The following is a 22,141-nucleotide window of genomic DNA, read 5'->3' as shown; positions in this document are numbered from 1 at the left end:
AGGCACTCGAAGGGAGTAGTGTCCCCCAATTCCCTCCCGTATAAAGGAGACCATTTTGCACATGCAACAAGCAAATGTCAATACCCATGAAAAATGTGGTCCGTGGTAGACTGGGTATTTTCTGTTTTTTGAGATTTATCTTTATGTGTGTGAGTAATATGCCTGCAAATATGTCTGTACACCATTTGCATGCCTGGTGCCCTTGGAGGCCAGAAGAGGCATTGAACCTCCTAGAACTGGAGTTACAGACAGGTGAGCTGCCATATGGGAGCTGGGAATTGAACCTTGGTCCTCTAGAAGAGCAGTCAGTGCTCTTAACCTGCAAACCATCTCTCCAGCCCCTAAACCAGATTTTGAACGTTCTCCTATGTCTATAGAAAGTGCACAAGCCACCATGTACAGATAAAAAGCAGCCTGATCATGGCTCCAAGCCTGACCTGCACCCCAGCTTCCTTTTAGCTGCTACTTGCCAAGGTGGCAGCCTCTTTTTCTGACCTTTCCTCTGCCTTTGTATTGTAGAGAAGAAAGTCTACAGTGTGTACTCTTGGGAATCTGAATTCTCTAATCCAACATTGTGGGGGTCATCTATAGTACATGTGATAACTGGACCATTGGTTCTCATTGTTCTGTAGTATTGTACATGTCCAGGCTCAGGTTTCCAGTTTGAACTTGCCACTGGCCAAGATTGCTATAGCCGTAGTGAGTATTCAGCGCTCGAAGTATGACCAGTATGGCGGAGGAACTGAATTTTGTTTGTACTTAAGTATCTTCAGTATAAATAGCCACATATAGCACCAGCTGCTATTGGCCAGTGTCTTTGTTATTTTTCTATCTCTGTGACCAAACACCACGACCAAGGCAACTTAGAAAAGAAAGCCTTTAATTGGGCATATGGTCTCAGAGGGTCAGAGTCCATGATGGTGGAACAAAGGCATGGGGGCAGGGACAGCCGAGAGCTCCCGTCTTTTATCTGAAAATAAGGGGCAGAGCAGCTTGGGAATGGCATGAGTCTTTTGAAACCTCAAAGCTCCCCCCACTGACATGCCTTTTCCAAGAAGGCAGTACCTCCTAATCCCTCCCAAACAGTTGCACCAACTGGGGACCCCGTGCTCAAAGATAGGAGCCTGTGGGGGACATTTCCATTGGATCCACCACATCCAGCGTAGTCCTCATACCTGACTTGAAGGAAATACTCTGCATTTTTGTGGGATGTGCATCCAGAAGCAGCAGTGAGCATTCATTCAGCATTAAAAGATACACAAGGGATTTAACTTTCATTCCTTTCTCATTCATGGGACTCTAAGAAATACAAGGATGGCATCTACATCTCCCGAGTTTCATCATGTTTATGTCGCAGGGATTGAAGCTGTGTGGTGTAGACGAGCCTGGATATTCCAGACTTACGGCCCTCACGGGGAGGTGCAGTAAGGTAGGTGGGACTGTTAGTTCTCAGTGAAAACCCATTTCTCTCCAGTTGTCTGATGAGCCGGACCTCCCCTCCCTAACACTCTTGGATCAGAACTAGCGCCTGATTTCTGAGTGTGGCAAGATCCACCCAGGAGGTTGGCATTTGTTTAATGGAGGAACATGGGTGGGCTGGGACATTAAACTGAAAACATTTGCAAACCTGCGTTTCTTTTTGCTAATAGAGTCTGTTTGCTAATAGTTTCTGTTTGCTAGTAGAGACTGGCCCCTGGGTGTGTGTGTGTGTGTGTGTGAGTCAAAGTGTGGCTCCGAATGTCTCCTTTCTTCTGACTGTATCCAGTGCCTGTGTGGGCAGCTCCTAAGAGGTGCTCTGTGTGTTATCCCTGCTCCCGTGCTCGGGGAAACAGTGGTCAGATCACTTTTGAGTCATTTCTTACATTGACATAGGACAGGCAGATCAGGAATTCAGAAAGACTGGATTATATAGCCTTTGCCTTCTTTATTTTACTAATCTCATTCAGCCTCTTATGTTTGCCGTGCTTCCTCCTTTATAGTCATCTTTATTTTTGTGAAGACAAGATCTCAGTCTGGAGCCCAGGCTGGCCCCAACCGCATGCTCCTCCCGCCGTAATGAGCTCAAGTGCTGGGACTACAGGTGTGCGTCACCACGCTGGCTCTTCTCTGGTCTTTGCTTGCATCTCTAAAGGTCAAATACGGATACGGTGATTCTTTCCGGGACACAGGTCGCTCTGTTGAACCCTTCTCAACAACAGTTGGAATTGCCGAGTGTCGCTGGGTTGGTTTGAAAGCTGCAGCAATTGACGAGAGAAATGTTGTAGAGAATTATTTTCTGGAAAGTGTTCTTCAGAGCTTTTAACTCACTCCCACAAGTTGCTGTTGTCTCTCTGACTGAACTGGGATGGCAGTTACATTTTCCTGGTCCTTGGTGGTCGGGGGATAGAGATGAGGAAGCCATTTTGAGGGAGATAAAAGGAAGATGACCGCAGACTTCAGGCCTCACATGGCACTCGGCCACTGTAGTCTCTTGCTATTTCTCTGCTGAACTGTCCCTAAAGACTCAAACCCAAAACCATTTTCTGAAGTTTTTTCCCCCTCATTCATTAACTTAGTTTTTTTGTTGTTGTTTTTGATAACTTCAAACTTGAAAAGAACACATTCTGATTACTTCTCCTCGCCTCTCTTATCTCCATTCTATCCTTATCAATCCCTCCCCCCATCCCTTTTCTCAGATTCCTGACTTTTGGGTTGGGTTGGTTTTTGCTGTTGTTTTTTGGGGGGGGGCGGTTCCCCCGAGACAGGGTTTCTCTAAGTAGTTTGGTGCTTTTCCTGGAACTCACTCTGTAGACCAGGCTGGCCTCAAACTCACAGAGATCCACCTGCCTCTGCCTCCTGAGTGCTCGGATTAAAGGCGTGCACCACCGCCGCCGCCCGGCTTGGGTTGGTTTTGGGGCCCATTTAGTCTTACCAGGCTATGTGACCGTAGATTAGAAGTGTGCCTTGCAGCCTGGCTGGGTCAGTGTTTATACAGCTGAAGGCACTGACTCCCTCACTCCCTGAATCCATCAGTAGCTACAGTTTAGCAGGGAGGGGTGGGGCCCATCCATCCACACCTGACTGTTGATGGGCCCGTTCTTGTACAGATCCTGTGTAGGCGCCTAAAGCTGCTGTGAGTTCATGGACGTAATGGCTGCGCCTTGCCCAGAACTGACATTCTGAAGCCCTTCTCCTTGTCTTTTGCCTCTCACAGAAGGAGAACAGCCTCCCCATCTCCCACAATGTTCCACGAGCCTTATAGGGAATGATATAAATGCCTTGCTTAGGGCTGAGGACTCATCTGTCACCTATCAGAAGCACCTTGTGTAGCCATGAGGCTCTGCATTTTCTCCCTTCCACTGGAGTCTTCTCTGGTTAAGGCTGGGGTAAACATTGCTAAGAGTTGCCATGGCCATGGTGTCTCTTCACAGCAATAGAACCCTAATTAAAACACTGAAATTGGCATAGTCACCAGCAAAAGCACAGATCCAAGGCCAGTCTGTCAGTGGATGCTGAAACCAAAGATTCCTGGGGAGCTGGAGTAGTGTGGTTGTGGAGCAGGGACACACATACCATGGTGAACATGTGGAGGTCAGAGGACAACTTGGAGCCGTCAGTTATCACCTTCTAGCTTGTGGGACATGGGGCTTGAACTCAGATCATCAGGATTGGTGTCAAGTACCTTTCTCCACTGAGCCATCTCACTGAAGGAATACACATAGTGAATACATTACACTTGTTGGGGAGACATAGCTGATGTCATCTAGGAGAGATTGAAGTCGACACCAAGGTAAGTGGCAGCACTGTTATGTGTGACAGGAGTGACTGCCACCGTCTGTCCCCACAAACATGTCTGACCACCAGGCCACGAGGAAACCACTATACACTCCAGCCTTTGGACACAATAGAAGAGACCTGGACTAAAGAACTCACAACTCAATTACTGAATCTTGTACTAGGAAAACCATGCATTATTAAAACAAGTGAGCAAATGTTCATGTGGGTTACATATCAGGTGGCATTGCCGTATGTGTGGGACGGAAGTGGCTAGAACACTCTCTGTAGCCCAGGATGGCCTCACACTTGTGATTGTCCTGCTTCAGCCTCCTGCACGCTTGAACTACAGGTGTTCAAACTGAACTTTGTTTATTGTTTTTGTTTTGTTTTGAGCTGAGGATCGAACCCAGGACCTTGCACTTGCTAGGCAAGTTGCTCTACCACTGAGCTAAATCCCCAACCCCGAACTGAACTTTTTAAAAAAAAGAGTCTTAGCCGGTCGGTGGTGGCCACCGCGCACGCCTTTAATCCCAGCACTTGGTAGACAGAGGCAAGTGAATCTCTGTGTGTTCGAGACCAGCCTGGTCTACAGAGTGAGTTCCAAGACAGCCAAGGCTACTCAGAAAAACCCTGTCTCAAAAGAAAGGAGAGAGGGAAGGAGGGAGAGAGAGAGAGAAAAGAAGAGTCTTAAATCCATAGAATATTAAAAACTGAGAGAGAAAGGTGTGTCCTTGGAGACACCAATCTGAAGTGAAGTGTTATGATGGCTGAAATTTCAAGTGATTTAGAGGGAGAGAGAGAGGGAGCAGATGTGGCAGAGTATTAAGGGCTGGCAACACTAGCTGCTACTAGCTGCTATTCTTTTACCTTTCCTAAAGATTAGAGTTTTTCAGAGAGAGAGAGAGAGAAATGTAAAAGGTTATATAAACTATCAGGAGACCTCAGGAAGCATCTTTAAAAGCAGACAGGATAACACCAGGAATCCTGGTGTGGTGGTGCACGTCTGACCTCCCAGCACTTGGGAGCTTGAGGCAGGAACATTGCAAGTTCAAGTCCCTGACTCTGGAAAATGACAACCTAAGAAGAAGCACTGGAGATGTGTTGCTTCCAGAGATGGGGGGGGGGGCTGTTTTGTTTTGGCCCCTGTGGCTGTTCACAGCCACGGCCCTTCCTGTCCGGGCTGCACTGTTAGAGGTTGGCAGGAAACCCGGTGCCTCAACCTTGGGCCCTCACCAAAAGGAAAGCCCCTTCAGGAGGCTCAGGCTCAGCCCTTCCTTCTTCGCAGGACAATGCCTGAGGCCGCCCTGCCGCTGCCAGCAGGAAATGCCTGGGAGAAGCGAGGTGGACCACTGCCCGGGAGGACTGGAGCCGAGCCTCAGGCTCTCCGTAGGTATTCTCTTCAGAGAGTCTGGACCGTGGCCCAAAAGCAAGGTCTAAGCTCCAACGCGGCTGCGGGACTCTGGGAGGAGCTTCCAGGGAGGGATGAGCCAGAGGTGGTCTCTTCAGGCACAGACCCTCTCCTGGCTTCAGGCTGTCACCGTCGCATCTCCCTTCAGAGCCCCAGGACCTCCACTGTTTGTCTTTCTCAGGAAGCCTTTCCCTCCTTGTTTCTAAGAAGGCCTTTACAGGGCTGGTGCTGGGACCTCGGGCCAAAAGCATGGGGCTGGCGGCCTGTGTTCTACCACTGTGGTGTTTCTGCCTCAGCTGACACCAAGTCCTGGAACTTTGGGAGGGAAACCAAGAGTTTGGCTTTGACCAGTTCAATTAGGCACAACGGGAAAAAGCAAGTAGATAGCGGAGCACGTGAATCTAAAGAATGAGTGTCGATAGCCCAGAGGAAATAAACCAGACAATTGCAACCTACTGGGGTTGAATCTGGAAGAAACAGAAAGCCCGTGCAACAAAGAAATGTGCAGTAATTACAAAACCCACTCACAGAGAAAAATTACCAAACCCACTCACAGCTGAGTCCTGCCCACACCTACAGTCCCAGTGTTGACGCAGGAAGATCACTGTGAATTAGTTCATACACTGAGTATGGAGTTGCAGGCCAGCCTGGGCTACATAGTAAGACCTTGTCTCAAAACCAAGCAAAAAGGAAGCTTGAGTGCACATCTTAAATCCCAGCACTGGGGAGGCAGAGACAGGCAGGAGCTCAAGGCCAACCTGATCTCCATAGCGAGTTCCAGGTTAACCTGGCCTACATAGTGAGACCCTGGCTCAAAAAAATCAAAGTTAGCCGGGGCAGTGGTGGCACACACCTTTAATCCCAGCATTCGGGAGGTTGAGGCAAGTGGATCTTTGTGAGTTCGAGGCCAGCCTAGTCTACCGAGTGAGATCCAGGAAAGGTGCAAAGCTACACAGAGAAACCCTGTCTTGAAAAACAAAACAAAAAACAAACAAACAAACAAAAAATCAAAGTTGAGCTTGGTAGGGAGGTTTGACAGGAGATGAGCATGTTGGAGACGCAGGAACAGAGCTAACCCAAGGTGGTGAGGGAGGGGGAGGGACCAAGAGCTGAGCCATGGTCTCCCTGCCCTTATCTGACTTCTCTTCGCTTCCCTAGGATGACAAGAGGGTTAACTTCCACCACTGGCCTGTGTCTCTGCTTGAACCGCAGGATTTCTAGTGTCCCAGGACACTAAGGCAGGTGCCTCTGCCGCCTCCTTTTGTTTGGTTTGGTTTTTCAAGACAGGTTTCTCTGTGAAACAGCCCTGGCTGTCCTGGAATTCACTCTGTAGACCAGGTTCTCCTTGAACTCACAGAGATCCGCCTGCCTCTGCCTTCTGAGTGCTGGGACTAAAGGTGTGCACCACCATTTTAAGTAGGAACACATACAAGTGCAGAGAGGTTCCGTTCTCTGCTTCAAGTCCCCAATGCTGTGTCAGGTCCACAGTCATGTGCTGACAGGTGTGTGTGTGTGTGTGTGTGTGTGTGTGTGTGTGTGTGTGTATTCATGTGTGTGCAAATGTGAGCACATTCAAGTGGGGAACTCAGAGGACAACTTGTGGGGTCAGTGTTTTAGTTAGGGTTTCTGTTGCTGTGAAAAGGCACCATGACCACAGCAACTCTTATACAGGAAAACATTTAATTGGGGCTGGCTTACAGTTCAGAGGTTAAGTTCATTGTTGTCATGGTGGGGAAACATGGCAGCGTGCAGGCAGACATGGTGCTGGAGAAGGAGCTAAGAGCTCTAACATCTTGATCTGCAAGCTGCAGGAGACTGAGTGCCGCACTGGGTGTCCCTTGAGCATGTGAGACCTCCAAACCCACCCCCACAGTGACACACTTCCTCCAACAAGGCCACACCTCCCAACAGTGCCACTCCCTGTGGGACAAACCTTTAAACATGTGAGTCTATGGGGGCCATACCTGTGAAGCCTTCACATCAGCTCTCTCCTTCCTCCAGATGGGGCCCAGGGATCGAACTCAGGTCTTCAGGCTTGGCAGCACACACTTTCACCCACACACTTTCACCCACTGGCCTGGTCTGCTTTTGTTTTGTTTTGTTTTGTTTTTGACAAGCAGAATGATTCATATTTCTCTCCCACTTCCCTCTCACAGAGTTTTCACTATATATCCCAGACTGGCCTGGGACTTTGATCCTCCTGCCTCAGCCTCCTGAGTGTCTGGATTACAGTTCTATGCAACCACACATCTCAGGGTGACTCTCCTCCTGAGATCTATGTATGCACACACACACAATAACTAAATTGAAATTGTTTAATCTGGTCCAGCCATGGGGGGGGGGGTATATGCTAAGCCTGAGGGAAAGCTGTAATACAGAGGAAAACAGGCATAGAGCTGGATGTGGTGTCACGTGGCAGGCCTGTAATCCCAGCACTTGGGAGGTGGAGACAGAAAGATCAAAAGTTCAAGGTCGTCTTGACTATTTATGGAGGCTAACCTGCACTACAAAAGATCCTGCCTCCATAGCAGAAGCAAAAACAATTGTAATGAATAAGTACAAACTGAGAGCATATGGCTTCCCCACCTTGATGCTGGTGTGACGGTGACATGTGGAGGGTTCCCAGTTTAGTAATTCAGTGAGTGGAGGATCTCTGGCTTCCCCGGAGAAGCTGAGGATGGAGCGCCCACACGGGCCAGCACCAGATAGGCTTTCTCTGTGTAGCCCTGATTGCCCTGGAACTCTGCTGGCCTCGAATTCAGAGATCCTCCTGATTCTGTGTCCCACATGCTGGGATTAAAGGCCTGCACCACCACTGCTACCTCCGCTTTGTGATTAAGTTGCAATATACGGAACTGGAGCGGACACGAATGTTCAGACCACAGCGACATCTCATTTGTTCTGAGCAGTGGTCACCACTGTGGACAGTTCTGTAATCCCAACACCGGGGAGGCTGAAGCAGGAGGTCTTTGAGTTGGAGGCCCACCTGGAGGCTACTCAGTGAGCTCCAGACTAGCCTGGGCCACGAGGCAAAACCCTGCCTCAAAAGTAAACAGTTAAGTGACAATGTGCCATGCTTTGAACAACCTTACTGAAACCAATAAAGACTCTTTGAAATTATTCTAATGGTTTGCTTTAAAGAGAAAAAACAAACATTCATTTACCTAATTGTGTGGCACTGTGGCTGGATGGGAGCGGCACGTCCCAAAATTAACCCCTCTCTGGCTGGGTCTAGGAAGACTGACTGGGTGGCGCCAGGCATGCCCTTGACAGCTTCAGCAGAGTAAAAGGCGAGAGCAGAGGCGATCTGTGCCCGCTCCGTCCCCTACCCGCCCTTCTGTGCTGCACCTTTTTAACCAGTGACCTCGCGCCTCGCGGGGAGGGGCTTGTCCCCCACCCCTAGGAGCTTGACAGCGCCAGAGAACCGTCTGGCTTGGCAACCGGGGTGAACCCGCAAAGGGACCGGGTGCTGGCGGCGCCCTCCTTTGTGCGGCGGCTGCGCGCGGCTCCACCGCTAGGGGGCGGCCCGCAGGCCCCGACAATAGGCGAGGCTGGGGAGCGGTGCGGTCCGGGAACTTTCCCCGGGGTCGGCGGGAGGCTCGGCTGGGCCATGGAGGAGGGGACTGGCGCCGCGCCCCCGCTCTGGAACTGGGACTACCTGGACCGCTGCTTCGCCCGCCGCCGCGTCTGCATCTCCTTCGGCCTGTGGATCTGCGCCGCCTGCTGCTGGATCGCCGCCCACGCGCTGTAATGGGGCCGGGACCCGCGCGAGGGGTGGCGGGCCATCCGCGCCGGGGGAGATGGGGCGCCGCTCGCCTCGGCTCCTCTAGGAAACCCGGGGGAAGGGGCGCAGAGGGAGGCGGCTCAAGTCCGGGGTCAGCTCTGGCACGGCTCTGTGGACTGTCGTGGAGTCAGACCCTTCTGGATTCCCAGCACCGGGAAGCTGGGCTGTGAGCCGGCGGCAGGAGGCTGGGTGGTGCAGTGGAGGCGGCTTAGATGGGCTTCTATTGTCAGCCTTTCCCTGCTGGCTGGCGCGGAAGCCAGGGCAAGGTGTAGTAAGCCTTTGGGCCTCGCGTGAATGAGGATATGCCTCCGAAACAGGAATGTGAGGATTAAATGAGGCATGCCAGGCAAAGGACTTAGTAAGTGCTCATTAAACACCATTACGGCTCTGGCTCTGCCACCCACCCTTAGGGACCCTAGCAAGTCCCTCGATGTTTTCTATTCTATTTTTAATCCATCCAAAGCTGGGAAGAGGTGTGGAAGTGGTGTTCCGACTCTGGCCACAGTTTTTTTGCTTTTTGTCTACCTTGCAGTGGGTTGGCCAGGTAGTCCCTGTCGCCTGGGTTCTAAGGGTGGAACTTCCAAGTCTTCAGCCACGCCAAGTATACCCAGGCAGGAGAGGGAGGGTGCATCATCGCTCTGTCCCCACTGCTGTAACTGGCTCACCTTAGCACTCTGGGGACAACCCCTCAGGCTCTCTGTAGTGGTTCAGAGAATCTGCAGTCCCATTGCCTAGTGAGTGGCGTCCAGGAAAGACGCTCTGGGCCTGGGCTGCATTTCTTCACGCCCTTGGTCCTTGCCTGCCCGGGTCCCTAAGGTAGGTTCTGTTAGCACACTTTTGGATGAGGAGCCTGCTCACTGAGGATGCAATAACACAGGCAGGCTTCAGGGATTGAGCTATCCTGTCAGAGGGTGCAAGGTAAGAGGGCTCCACAGGCACCATCTCCTTTCTCATGGGCATTGTCTCCTTTGTTCCTCAGCCACCCCATGCTGCCAACACTGTTGGGCATGCTTGCCCCTGGAACCAAGGCTTACCGGGGTTCAGCAGTGTGCTGAGAATGCCCGGCTGTACAGGCTAGAGGCTAGACGTGGCCGTCTCCTCTCAGGAATCCAACCACTCCTGAACCCCTCTTCCCTCCTCTGTCTGCAGAGAACGGGTCTTCCATGGTGTGGTGTGGGGGCTAGGTTAAGGGCAGTCCAGGAGTCCTGGCCCCCGAGAGCTTGGAGGACATGCCTGAGGGCATCAGGACATAAGGCAAGGGGCCCCTAGCATGAAGTCAGATGCTGCAACTACTCACATCGACACCCTAGGCTGCAGATTCTTCTCTCTCCTATGCAAAGGCTGAAATAAAGCATTGCTAATTTGGGTCTTCACTCCTTGACCTTGGATTGGTTTTTAACAGCCCAGAGCGTAGATGTATAGCTAATGATAATGCTCTGAGCTTCAGACTTGGGGCTGGCCGATCCAGAAATGTTTAGGGTGTTGAGTAACAGCCTTCCTTCTGTAACTATGATCTTTGGGACCGATGCTCAGAACCCGATCAATGGAGTGAGCACCAACCATCCTGTCTGAGTGGATGAAGCCGGAGCTGCTCCTGGCCCATTTCTCTATAAAAACCAGCAGGGAGACACCTGACACTCGGTGTGGTGGAGACAGCATTGGTGATATTGCCAGAGAGGCTCTGGCCTCTACTAGTCTGCCCTGCCCTCTGTATGACCCAGGTGTGTGAACGGTGGGGAGAGGGCTAGAGGGAGAGAGACCAGCCGCTTGGAGACCTGGGGAGAGGGGCCCAGAGCACTGCGCTGCTGCTCCGCAGTTCTGTTTTGTTTTCCCTGCATTATGAATATGCACAGGTTGCTCAACTGGCAGAGTCTGCCACCCACTGCACAGATGGACTGGGTAGATTTCACTCTCATTTCAAAGAAACAAATTGCCTTTTAAATTTAGGCAATCATCGCTATTGTTAGCCGTGCTGGTTGGGGGTGACTTTTAGAAACTGTTTCCTTTTCAGAAAAATCAAACCTAACAGCTAGCTCGTGAGGGAGGAGAGGGCTCTGTACATTGACCCAACCTGATTTGGAGGAGGAAAAAAGAAAAGAGCCCTTCTCTTTTCTTAAAGACAGGACCTCCCAGGTAGTGCAAGCTGGCCTCGAACTCGAAACCTCCTGTTTCTGCTTCCCAAGTGCTAGGACCACAGTTGTTTCCAAACATGCCAAGGCTTGGAAGACTCTGAGGTGCATGTCTCTTGCCCAGCTGGTCTCCCCCTTCTGTAGAAGAGGATGATATGTCCACAATTCCCGGCATGGCCTCGTGTTTCTTCTGGTCTTTTCTTCCCCACCTGTAGACTAAATCCAGAAACACATGCTACACCTAGGGGGTGGGGGAGATGATGCTTCACCGAACAGAAGTTACAGCTGCCTCTTCTAGGTGTCGTCTCTGGCCTCGCCTCCAACTCACAGCCCCTGTGTTCTGTTCACACTCCTATCACCTCAGGATTCTCTACCTGAGATGCACCAAAAAATGTGGCCGGGACCAGTCGACACTGTGCGCTGCCTTCTGCCTCCTGACCAGTCTCTGTGACACAGTGGGGGCGATTCTGGCCAGACAGCTCACCATCCAGGTATGTCCCGCACAGGCCTGGCTTCTGCTTCTCTGCGGCAGCCACAGAAGACGCCTCTGTCTTTTCCCTCAGCCTGCAGAGCAGTTTCCTCTCAGAATCTGTGCCTTGTCCTGCCTGCCTTCTCAAGTGCTCTTTCCCTCAGTGTCCACACGGCCCACCATACCTCCTTCAGGGGCTTGTTCAAAGCCACCTTCGAAAGCAAAGCCTCCTGGGGCTGCAGCCATGTCCCAGTGGGTAAGAGCACGCAGAGAGGACTAGGGTTGGGTCCCCAGAACCTGTGTCAGGTGACTTATAACTGTGTGAACTCCAGCTCCAGGGGATCCCATGACTTCTTCTCCTAGTGTGGCTGCGCGCGCGCGCGCGCGCGCACACACACACACACACACACACACACACACACACAAACACACACACTAAGGCCTTCCCTGTGTGAAATTGTAACACACCTCTTCCACAAGTCCTCCAAGCTCCCTTCTCCTGCTGTGTTTTTTGTTTTGTTTTGTTTTGTTTTGTTTTTTAAGACAGAATTTCTCTGTGTATCCCTGGCTGTCCTGGAACTAACTCTCTTTGTAGACCAGGCTGGCCTTGAACTCAGAGATCCGCCTGCCTCTGCCTCCCAAGTGCTGGGATTAAAGGCATGTGCCACCACCACCGCCCGGCCTGCTGTGATTTCTTATCTTGCCGTGTCTTAGTTAATTTCCAGTTGCTGGGACAAAACATCATGACCAAGGCAACACATAAAAGAGAGTATTTAATGGGGCTCCTGGATTTAGAGGGTTAGGGCTCATGACGGCAGAGCAAAGGCATGGTGGTAGGGACAGCTGAGAACTCACATCTGGATCTGCAAGTAAGAGACAGAGGCACTGGGAAAGTCTTTTGATACCTCAAGACCCAGCCCCCCCCCACACACACTCCCTCTTCCAACAAGGCCACACCTCCTAATCCTTCCCAAACAGTTCCACCAACTGGGGACCAAGGATCCAAACATATGAGGCTAAGGAGGCCATTCTCCTTCAAGCCACCACAGTGAGTTACCATCATCAGAAGAACAGGGACTTAGTCACCTCTGTATTGTCACTGTACACAGCTCCTAGGAGATGCTCAGCAGATAGTCATCATCATTACTGTTTGCAGGGCTGAGACTTGGTGGTGGCAGCCGAGTCCTTCCCCGGGTGGTGATGTGGGATTTTGGCACAGGGAAAAGTGGTTTCTAGTTTCCCCAAAGTATGGGCCCTCAAATAAAGTGTTCTAGCCCTCAATGCATATCCCAAGGAGTATATTTTGAGCCCTACCGCAAGGAACTTGTGATTTTATCTTTGTGGACACCCAGGCAGAGATGGGGGGAGGGGTAGCCTAGTGGTCAGGACACTGGTTCAGAGGTTTGAACCTGCTGAGAACAGTGTCAGGCTGGTTCTGGAGCAGACTCCCTTTTCCATTGGCTTGTGGGGTAGAATGAGGCTCTGTTCATGTCCAATAGGGATGGCTGGCTGGAGTCTGTTAAATATTTAACTGCATCCTTGATGCCGAGATCCCCTTGTGTATTAACTCATTTACTCCTGAAACTGTCCCATGATATGGATCCTGTCATCATCATTCATCTGCTACACAGATGGGGAAACTGAGGCACAGTGAAGCTTTCTGTAAGCCCACCCTCTAATAAATACCAGGGCCAGATTCCAAAGCCACAATTATCCTCTTCCCACTGAAGCTCTTGTCTCTGGTACTGTTGACGTTTTCTAAGTCCAAGTTCCAGTATTGGCCATGAATTGTCTGCAGACGTCTATATGACAGTCATTGAGGGAGACCTGGTTGTGTGCCGGTTTTACAGATGGGGAAACTGAGGCTCAGAGTACTTGCATGTCTGGGATATAGATCCACAGCAGAAGCTACCCATGCCACAGACATGCTACCCCAGTGTAACTCATGTGGGGGGGGGGTCTCGCAGGATGGCAATGCTGTGGTACCTGGGGGCTGGTGCTTGATCACCCAGGCTCTGTCTCCATTTGCTTCCAGGTGTTCACTGGAGCCTACCTGGCAGTGGTCGACTTTGTGAACTTTATGTCCGTCCTCTTCCCAGTCTGTGGCTCCAAATCCAAGTCGAAGTCTGGTGAGTGTGCGTACACAGTCATCCCTTCTGCCTCCGCCTCCATTCTTCCGTCCATCCATATGCTGGGTGCCTGTTCCCTTACCACACCCCGAGCCAGATGAAGGAAGGAGATCCCTGACCTCAGCCGCATGAGAAAGATGGGGCCCTAAGAAGTTACACGGAGGGATGAGAGTCAGAGCTAGGAAAGCGTGTGACAGCATGTGACGACACCATGACTGGTGGGTGTCACAGGCAAACAGACCAGAACGGGCCAAGGCCAGAAGCAGGGACGTAGATGGCTTCAGGGGACAGTGTGCAAGTCTGGCTGACCAAGCCAAGCTACACAGTTTCTGGAAATGGATGGCAGAAGCAGGCATGCATCACCTCTGCAAGAGCAGGGCTGGAGGGACTGAGATGGGGTGAATAGCCCTGAGTACATAGGACTGGGGGTTCCTGAGGAGAGAGCAGTCAGTGTTCTTAGACTCTTGTCCAGAAGCAGGGTGGTCACATCGGTGGGTCAACCCAGTCCACATAGCTCAGAAGAAAATTATTTTTTAAAATGCTCAGGGGTTGGGGATTTAGCTCAGTGGTAGAGCGCTTGCTAGCGCAAGGCCCTGGGTGTAGTTAGATTTTCCTGCCTGGCCCAGTCAGGACAAATCTCTCTTACCCGCCAGTCCCACAGTCGCTCAGACCCAACCAAGAAAGCACACAGAAACTTACATTGTTTACAAACTGTATGGCCGAGGCAGGCTTCTTGTTATCTACTTTTTCTATCTTAAATTAACCCATTTCTGCTTATCTATACTTTGCCACATGGCTTGTGGCTTACCAGTGTCTTTACATGTTGCTTCTCATGGCTGCGGCTGGCGGTGTCTCTCCCCAGCCTTCTACTTCCCAGAATTCTCTTCTCTTTTGTCCCGCCTATACTTCCTGCCTGGCCACTGGCCAATCAGAACTTTATTTACACAGAGCGATATCCACAGCACTTCCCCTTTTCTGTTTTTTTTTTTTTTTAAGGAAGGTTTTAACTTTTACATAGTACAATTACATATAACAAAACAATTATCAAGCAAGAATTACAGTTACAATATTAAAGAAGATATCCTATCTATCTTATATTTATGAGTCTAAGGTTTTATATCTAATGTATCTTTTATCATAACTGAGGAAATTATAACTATCTAGTCTTCAACCACATCAAAGACCTCAGAAGGATATAATATTACCTGAGAACAGGGAGAAGGATGCAAGCAACTTTCGGGAGTCTTGCAGGGTAGACAGAGACAGCTGGCAGCCTGGACAGTCATCTAATGTTCCTTTGTAAAGTTGGGGCATTTGTCTTTAGCCTACAGGGCTAGAGACCCTTGGTCCCTTTTTTCAGTGTCCTGTAGATTGTCTGGCAGTTTCCTCTGTGAAGCAGGAACCTGAAGGACCATTTTGAAAGCAAAGTTCAGTGGTCACCTTTCTATGGGTCCTGCATGTCCAGGTGATCGAGCAGTCCAGGCAAGAACAGTTTCTTGCCAAAATGGCTATTTTTGCCAAGGTGAAGATAAACTCCATATGAAGTGTCTTCAATGCCCATCCTCCTCTCTGAAGTAAATCGGTGCTCCCAGGAGCAGACATGTCTAACTGTCCAGAAAGTCTAAATTTTAAAAGTATTTTAAATGCCATATTCTGTAGGTCTTTGAAGTATTTGAAGATTACCTATCTATCTGAAATATGTCTATGTATATCTAGAAGACTTAACTAACATGGCTACAAGTATGATTATCATAGATGACTAATTATTAATCTATTTTAATTATCCATTTCAATTTAAAATGAGCTATACAAACATAATACCTTAAACACGATTAGAAATATACACACAGTATAACAAAAATTAACTTTAAGTTTGTATCAATAAACTAAAATCTACACCAATGTAAAACATTTTAAACAAGTTGTTGCTCTTTAGAAGTAAGTTCCTTAAACTACCCTTTTATCCTATTATATCTGGGTTCAATCCTCGGCTACACACACACACACACACACACACACACACACACACACACACTGCTCAGAAGAGCGTGTGTCCTGTGTTCCACAGAAACCTGCAAGAATGTCCTCTCTCTCAAAGAGTGGGTGGCATGACGCACAGTCACTTATCTGTGCCAGTGACAGGAATGGCTGGAACATGGTCACTGGGAATGGAAGTCTAGAAGAGGGGTTAGCGTTCACATAGATACTAGCGTTAAAAGATTCCTTCCAAGGAAGCCGGGCAGCAGCCTCTGTCGGGGGAGACAGTTTCTGGAAGAGGAACTTGACCCCAGGGCTCTGAAGGGGGTCATGATCAGCCATAGCAGGACATGCAACAGAGGCTAGAATCTCCACCAGCTTCTCCCCCAGCAGCTGTCTGGTGGATTCTATCATCCGGGAGCATCATGGGAGGTCTGGCGTTTCCCACAGGTAGGAGGAGCTGCGGGGAGCGGAAGAGCAGAAGGCACCTGAGAGCCAGCGTGTTTGCCCTGGCTCTGCCGCTATGCCTGGGTCCCGGCTGGGCAGTCTGGGCTGCCGTCCCCAAGGCTTCAGCCCCAGTCCGAGGGCCACAGCGGAGGCTGCTGGGAAGCCTGCTGCAGGTAAGGCTGAATATAGACGAAGATGTGGGGTGGTACAGGTCACTTCCTCCTGTGCCCTTGGAGAGGGTGAGGGTTCTTGCCATTGGAAGGAGGAGCCTTCTAAAAGCAGAAGGGACTGTGTTGGGTTTGTTGCTCTTTGGGACGTATGCACAGTCTCGGCACATCCGTTCTTGCAGGAAAACCCGGAAGTCTTCGGCTACCTGCTGGGTGGCATCGCTGCCTTTGGCTCCTGGGCATCCCGGATCCCTCCATTCTCCAATATCGTGAGACTGGGGTGGGGTTGGGGCTACGGGTTGTGTGACCAATCTTGGGGCATCGGGAGATCCTGGGGTTGTGATGTCCCTGTGTGTCCATGTGCTTACATTTTTCTGAGGAGCTAGTATATGACAGCAGTGTGGGCTGTGTGTGTATGCATGCATGCATGTGTCTTTGTGTGTAGGTCTGTGTGTGTCTAAAGGGCCATGGTTGCACAGTCTGAGGTGTTTCTCTCTGCTTCTTGTAGCCAAGGGAAAGTAGAGCATGGATGGACAAATTAAAGTCTCACAAGAGAACAAGAAAGACACAGAAGTCCAGCACAGTTAGCTACCCACGGTCTTATTGGCAAATATTTCCAAACATCTGGGCTGTGGGAAGACTTGCCTGCCATGCCTGTTGAGGCCAAATGGGTCTTATCCTTGGGGAGCTCTCAGTCCTGTGGAATACTCAGACGGTGCTGTGAGGGGTTTCCTCCTGGGAAGCAGGAGAGACGGCCCCTGTGCCGTCCGGGAGAGTAGAAACCATTACAGTATCGGGCTGTGGGTGGTCTCTCATAGTGGCTCGCAAGGGCAAAGGGGACCAGTGGAGGCAGAAGCTGAGGAAGGGCTGTCTGTACACGGGAGAGGGCATGGGAAAAGCCACCATACAGGACGGTGCCCGAGTGAGCTCCAGGGCTGGTGTAGAAACTGGCCTGCCAGGTTTTCTCTGTAGAAGACTCTACTGTAGAGTGCTCCTGCCTCAGTGGCAGGCCCAGCGCCAGCCCTGACACCCAAAGGTGAAAAGGGTCTGTCCTTTAGGCTGAAGACAGCCACTTGCCCAGGAGTGCCACACTTCAGCAGCAGATCCAGAAGGACAGGAGGTGGGAGGCAGGTGGCTTGTGACTGTGTGCGCACAGAGCCCTGCTGTGCTTCCAGGCCTGGGCCTCGGAGTCCTGGGGTCCTGTCTCCAGAGATTCCCAGGCTGGCTGCAGCAGCCTGTGGTGGAATCTCCAGGAAGGAGGTGGGGCATCACATGGCAGGGAGACCTTCCAGGGAACAAGGGCTGTATCTTGACTCCCTGTTCTAGTTCCCTAGGATCTGCAGTGGGATGGTCAGGCTGGGGAACTCACAGGCCCTTAATGGCTCTGAGAAACTTCTAGGGTTGTGGGAAGGAGCCATGGGAAGGGCATCATTACCCTTGGGCTGTGGGGCCAGGGACTAGACCCACCCTCACCTCCAAGTACCCCACAGTTAGATGTTTGACTGGTTCTCTCTACTCACTGGCCTTCTGCAGATGGTGACCAGAAGAGAGCCTGGGGATAAAATTGAGATACAGGAATATGTGGCATTCCTGGCCAGTTTTGTTTGTTTGTTTGTTTATTTGTGCAGTGCTGAGCTTTTAACCCAGGGCCACACACGTACTGGGCAATCACTCTGATGCTGAGCTACATCCCAGCTGTCTGAGCATTCTTGGGGGATTTAAAGCAAAAAAAAAAAAAAAAAAAAAAAAAAAAAGTGAAAAATCAGCCAAAATACACTTTTCTCCTGAAATTTGTTCCATTCCTTAGCCAACACCTAAATATTTCTAAATACCATCACCTAACAAGCAAACCAGATTATACACATTTTATACCTACATATGTGGAAACTTAAATATATACTGTGCAGTTTAGTATGTAGTCTTGTGTATGCATGTATAAATGTATATATAAAGTGACGTTTTGAATATTTATTTATCCGGGGGTTGGAGATCTGGCACATGGCACATGGCTCGGGTGTTATGAGCAGGGGACAACTTGCAGGTGTCGCTTCTTGGTACAGTGTGGGTGCCAGGCTCTAACCTAAGTTGTCAACAGCAGGTGTCTTTACCTGCTGAGCCACTGGCTGTAAAGTAACTTTGTGCCTATGGAGACTCCTTACATGAAACATGCACGTGTTCCTTTTTTGTGAGCCAATATCTCTGCTGTTCATTCTCTCACAACACCCCGTTGGCTTCACAACGTCCAGAAAGTCATCTCTCAGTTCTGCAGCAGGGAAAGCTGGGCAGTGGCTCTTTATAACTCAGTCTCCCTCATTTTCCCCAGCTGGTGTTCCCAAGTCCCTACCCACTGGCAGGGGGGGTCACTGGTCTGTCCCCCAGGAGTCCTCTGATGTGTAAAGTCTCGTATTCCTCCATGACAGAGGGATGCGCCAGGCGTGACAGGGTCCCGAAAAGAACCAGAGCCCCATAGGATGTACACAGGAAGGAAAGGTGTCCGGTGTTAAGGTTAAGCCAGAGTCTTAACTAAAGGTAGCTGCTTGAACAATAGCTAGATGCCTAGCAGGGGGGGCACCCTCTGTGAGTGACCTCTTGTAGAGGGCTATGCCATAGGCCACCAGAGCTGGGGTCTTAGGATGCAATGTCCACCTGCCCAGACCCTCCTCTCTTGGCACAGTGTCGGGGGAAGTCATTCTCCTACATCCACCTGTGGGCTCGGTTCCTGTCGGCTCTGGCTGGCCTCCTCTACGCCTCGGCCATTGTGGCCCACGACCGGCAGCCTGAGTACCTCCTCCAGGCCACACCCTGGTTCCTGATTTCACTGGGCCGAGCTGCGCTGGACCTCGCTGTATCCGCCCAGGCCCAGTGGCTGTGGAGTCTGGATTGCCTGCAGCCTGCGGCTTTGTCCTACCTCCCACCTGTCCTGGCCTCTTTTGGTCTTGCTAGGTAGCATGTGGTCCAGCAGCGCAGTGATTTGAAGCCTGGGACAGGCAGGTACCAGCTCAGTGATCTGCGGTTCACGGGCTTTCCCAGTTCAAAGACAATTCTCTTGCCCAGAGCAAGGGAAGTGGGAAGGCTTGGGGGTCAAAGGCCCCGGCTCCAGGGGCTCCAGGCTCCATTCTGCTTCCAACCAGGCATCCATCTCTCCAAGGATCCCACCCTCTTCGGGGAGGAGTCTATTTCTTTCTCCCCGACTAGGCCTTTCTGAGAGGGCTTTGCGGGCTGGCCTGCCAATCAGGCTCTTTCCGCTCCATCCTCTTGTGCCGGTGCAGAAATCAAAGGTGACCAGTGTGCCGCCTCCAGTCAGGGGCTGCTGAGCCCGCTCCTGGGGCCCCAGGGGCGCTGCCTAATGTCCTGTCACCTCGGTGTCCTTGCATGAGAGTTTCAAGGGCAAGGGGAGCTGAGCTGGTAGCTGGAGGAAGCTGCTGGTGGTGGTGACAGCCTCCGAATGTGACCCTGCTGTGGTGGTGGTGGTGGGAGAGTGTACATCACCCAGAAGTCTAAGACCAAAGCAGGCCCACTCTTAAGGCTCTGCCCAAGAAGCTGCCCTCATCCCTTCTGCTTATCTGTGACCTCCTGAATTCTTTAGCTGCCGCTTTATATGGTTTTTCCTTTATGAGACAAATTCTTGGAATGTAGCTAAGGCTAGCTTATAATCCAGCCAGATCCTCCGGCCTCAGCCTTGGAAGTGTAGGGATGACAGGCGGCGTCTGCCTGTCTTCTCAGGTAGATCTCTGCACGCCTTCCCTTCTAAGGCATTGTGTGTAGGTCCATTTTGGGTCTCCTTTCAAATAAGCCTGTGTTTTCATGCCGACCACATGTGTGTGTGCCCCCCCCCCCCCCCATTGCAGGTGCTATCACTGTGAGGCATGCCCCCGAGGAAAGATGGTTTTCAAATGTTTCTGCCTCACAAGCGTTTAGCAGGGAACAGAAAGAGAAAAACTGATCAGGCCCGGGCTTCGAGATGTGCTCTGTCTGCCTGGGACAGGATCATTCCAGGAAGGGACCGAGGCAGGCTGCTAGGGCAGAAGGGTGTGAAGAGCACCACCTGGAGGCTGAAATTCTCCACTTCCGCTTCCGTTTACCTTAACTTCCGCGTCTCAGATCATCTTTCTGTCCTGTGTGATTAAGAGCAAGATGAGACCAGCCTTCGGATTTGCCGCTGAAGTCAGAGAGGGCCCCGACACGCAAGCCCTTTTGACCTGCGCAGAGAGAGAAGAAAACCAGGAGGCGGGGACTGAAGACAAGGTCTTTCTGGGTAGAAAATGTCTAGTTTGCTGGCTGGGCACACAGAGGTGCAAGTACTGGGTACAGGGACTTCTTTCCAGGCTTGATCTCTTTAAAAAAGCTACTTTTTATGTCCAAAGCTCACACGATCCTGAATGCAATGGGGTCCTCCACTTTCCCGGTTCCAAGAACTCTTTTAGTTTTTTGTTGTTGTTTTGTTTTGTTTTTTGTTTTTTGTTTGTTTGTTTTTGTTTTGTTTTGTTTTGTTTTGTTTTGAGACAGGGTTTCTCTGTGTAGCTTTGCTCCTTTCCTGAAACTCACTTGGTAGCCCAGGCTGGCCTCGAACTCAGAGATCCTCCTGCCTCTGCCTGCCGAGTACTGGGATTAAAAGCCTGTACAACCACTGACTGGCTCTTTTTTAAAGATTTATTTATTGGGCTGGAGAGATGGCTCAGTGGTTGGGAACACCGACTGCTCTTCCAGAGGTCCCGAGTTCGATTCCCAGCAACCACATGGTGGCTCACAACCACTTGCAGTTAGATCTGGTGTCCTCTTCTGGCCTGCAAGGACATATGCAGGCAGAACACTGTATACATAATAAATAAACCTTAAAAAAAATTCTTTAAAAGTGGGGGGGGGGGCTTTAGCTCAGTGGTAGAGTGCTTGCCTAGCAAGCGCAAGGCCCTGGGTTTGATCCTCAGCTCCACACTCACACACACACAAAGATTTATTTATTTGTTATGTAGACAACCATGGTAAAATTGTGCCTCACCGGGGAGCTCACAGTACGGAGGTCTGTGTGACTCTGGACAGACAGGGAGAAGCCTCTGGGTGTCTGCCACAGTCTCTTGTAGGTGTGTGCAATATTTTGGCATTGTCATCCACAAAGTTCACACTTGAGAGTCACACAGTTGTTACCAAAAAAGCGAAAATAGATCTAACCATGGTTTGAGCAAGGTCGTGATCTTGGACTGGGCTCTATCCATTCATTGTTGTGGTGTGGCGGGCGAGTTGTGGATTGAACACACCTGGTAATAGTCAACACATCGTGGTCCCTGGATCAGATGTCCCTACTCTAAAGCCAAGGTGGTCTCAAGCTAGCTTTCCTAAGGTCACATCAGGTCTGAGTCACTGGACCAGACTGTCCTCAGTGCCTGCTGTGGTGGCCCCCAGATTCTGTGCACCCAAAGATCTCTGGGAAACTGCTTTTTCTGAGGTAGGGTCTCACTATGTATCCCTGGCTGGCCTAAACCCCACTATCAGGCTGGACTCGAACTCACAGAGATCCACCTGCCTCTGCCCTCTGAGTTCAGGCTCAAAGGCGTGCCCACCACATCCTGCTTAAGGTCTCTTTTGAATAAAATGAGACCTTCCTTTCAGAAAGTGGCTTTACAATTTCTCCTTCTTGCCTCTCTGTTTCTGTTTCAAAGAACCCGGACTGGGTGCCTCTCACCAGCCTGTCACACTGCAAGCCACTGAGGACAACGACAGCAATCAGCCGCTACATGGAGCTGACCATTGAGCCTGTGCAGCAGGTGAGTGCTGCTGGGTATCCAGATGGTGAGAAGAAAGCAGCTCTGGAAGGCTTCCTGAAAGAGGTGGTACTTCAGCTGCTGGGGTCCATTTAGAGTTCTCCAGAGTTGTGGTGGGG

General features: G+C 50.7%; 1 protein-coding gene and 1 long non-coding RNA gene across 6 annotated transcripts in view; one reads left to right on the top strand and one right to left on the bottom strand.

Annotated features, from left to right (window-relative positions):
* Positions 1-1,907: 1,907 nt before the first annotated feature.
* On the bottom strand, positions 1,908-9,308 carry LOC118593907. 2 transcript variants are annotated; one of them, XR_004946309.1, is made up of 2 exons: positions 8,823-9,308; positions 1,908-2,234 (listed from the first exon to the last, which is right to left on the bottom strand). It is a non-coding gene; the product is annotated as an uncharacterized LOC118593907 (long non-coding RNA). The 2 variants fall into 2 exon arrangements; XR_004946310.1 differs by lacking the exon at positions 8,823-9,308 and adding an exon at positions 3,553-3,671.
* Positions 8,435-22,141, top strand: part of Tmem44 (transmembrane protein 44) — a 31,564-nt gene continuing 17,857 nt past the window's right edge. For 2 of the 4 annotated variants that reach the window (XM_036203496.1, XM_036203495.1), the window contains exons 1-8: positions 8,438-8,911; positions 11,442-11,568; positions 13,582-13,675; positions 16,103-16,272; positions 16,449-16,535; positions 18,941-19,111; positions 20,368-20,511; positions 21,921-22,025. In XM_036203496.1, the coding sequence (XP_036059389.1) occupies positions 8,775-8,911; positions 11,442-11,568; positions 13,582-13,675; positions 16,103-16,272; positions 16,449-16,535; positions 18,941-19,111; positions 20,368-20,511; positions 21,921-22,025 (1,035 nt within the window). In that variant the 5' untranslated portion in view covers positions 8,438-8,774. Of the gene's footprint in view, positions 8,912-10,994; positions 11,183-11,441; positions 11,569-13,581; positions 13,676-16,102; positions 16,273-16,448; positions 16,536-18,940; positions 19,112-20,367; positions 20,512-21,920; positions 22,026-22,141 lie in introns of those variants that run through there. The other 2 variants (XM_036203498.1, XM_036203499.1) reach the window with 2 other exon arrangements.

The sequence above is a fragment of the Onychomys torridus genome, chromosome 12 (genome assembly GCF_903995425.1).
Source record: "Onychomys torridus chromosome 12, mOncTor1.1, whole genome shotgun sequence".
NCBI classification, from domain to species: domain Eukaryota; kingdom Metazoa; phylum Chordata; class Mammalia; order Rodentia; family Cricetidae; genus Onychomys; species Onychomys torridus.
This window is presented reverse-complemented; position numbering and strand designations above follow the sequence as displayed.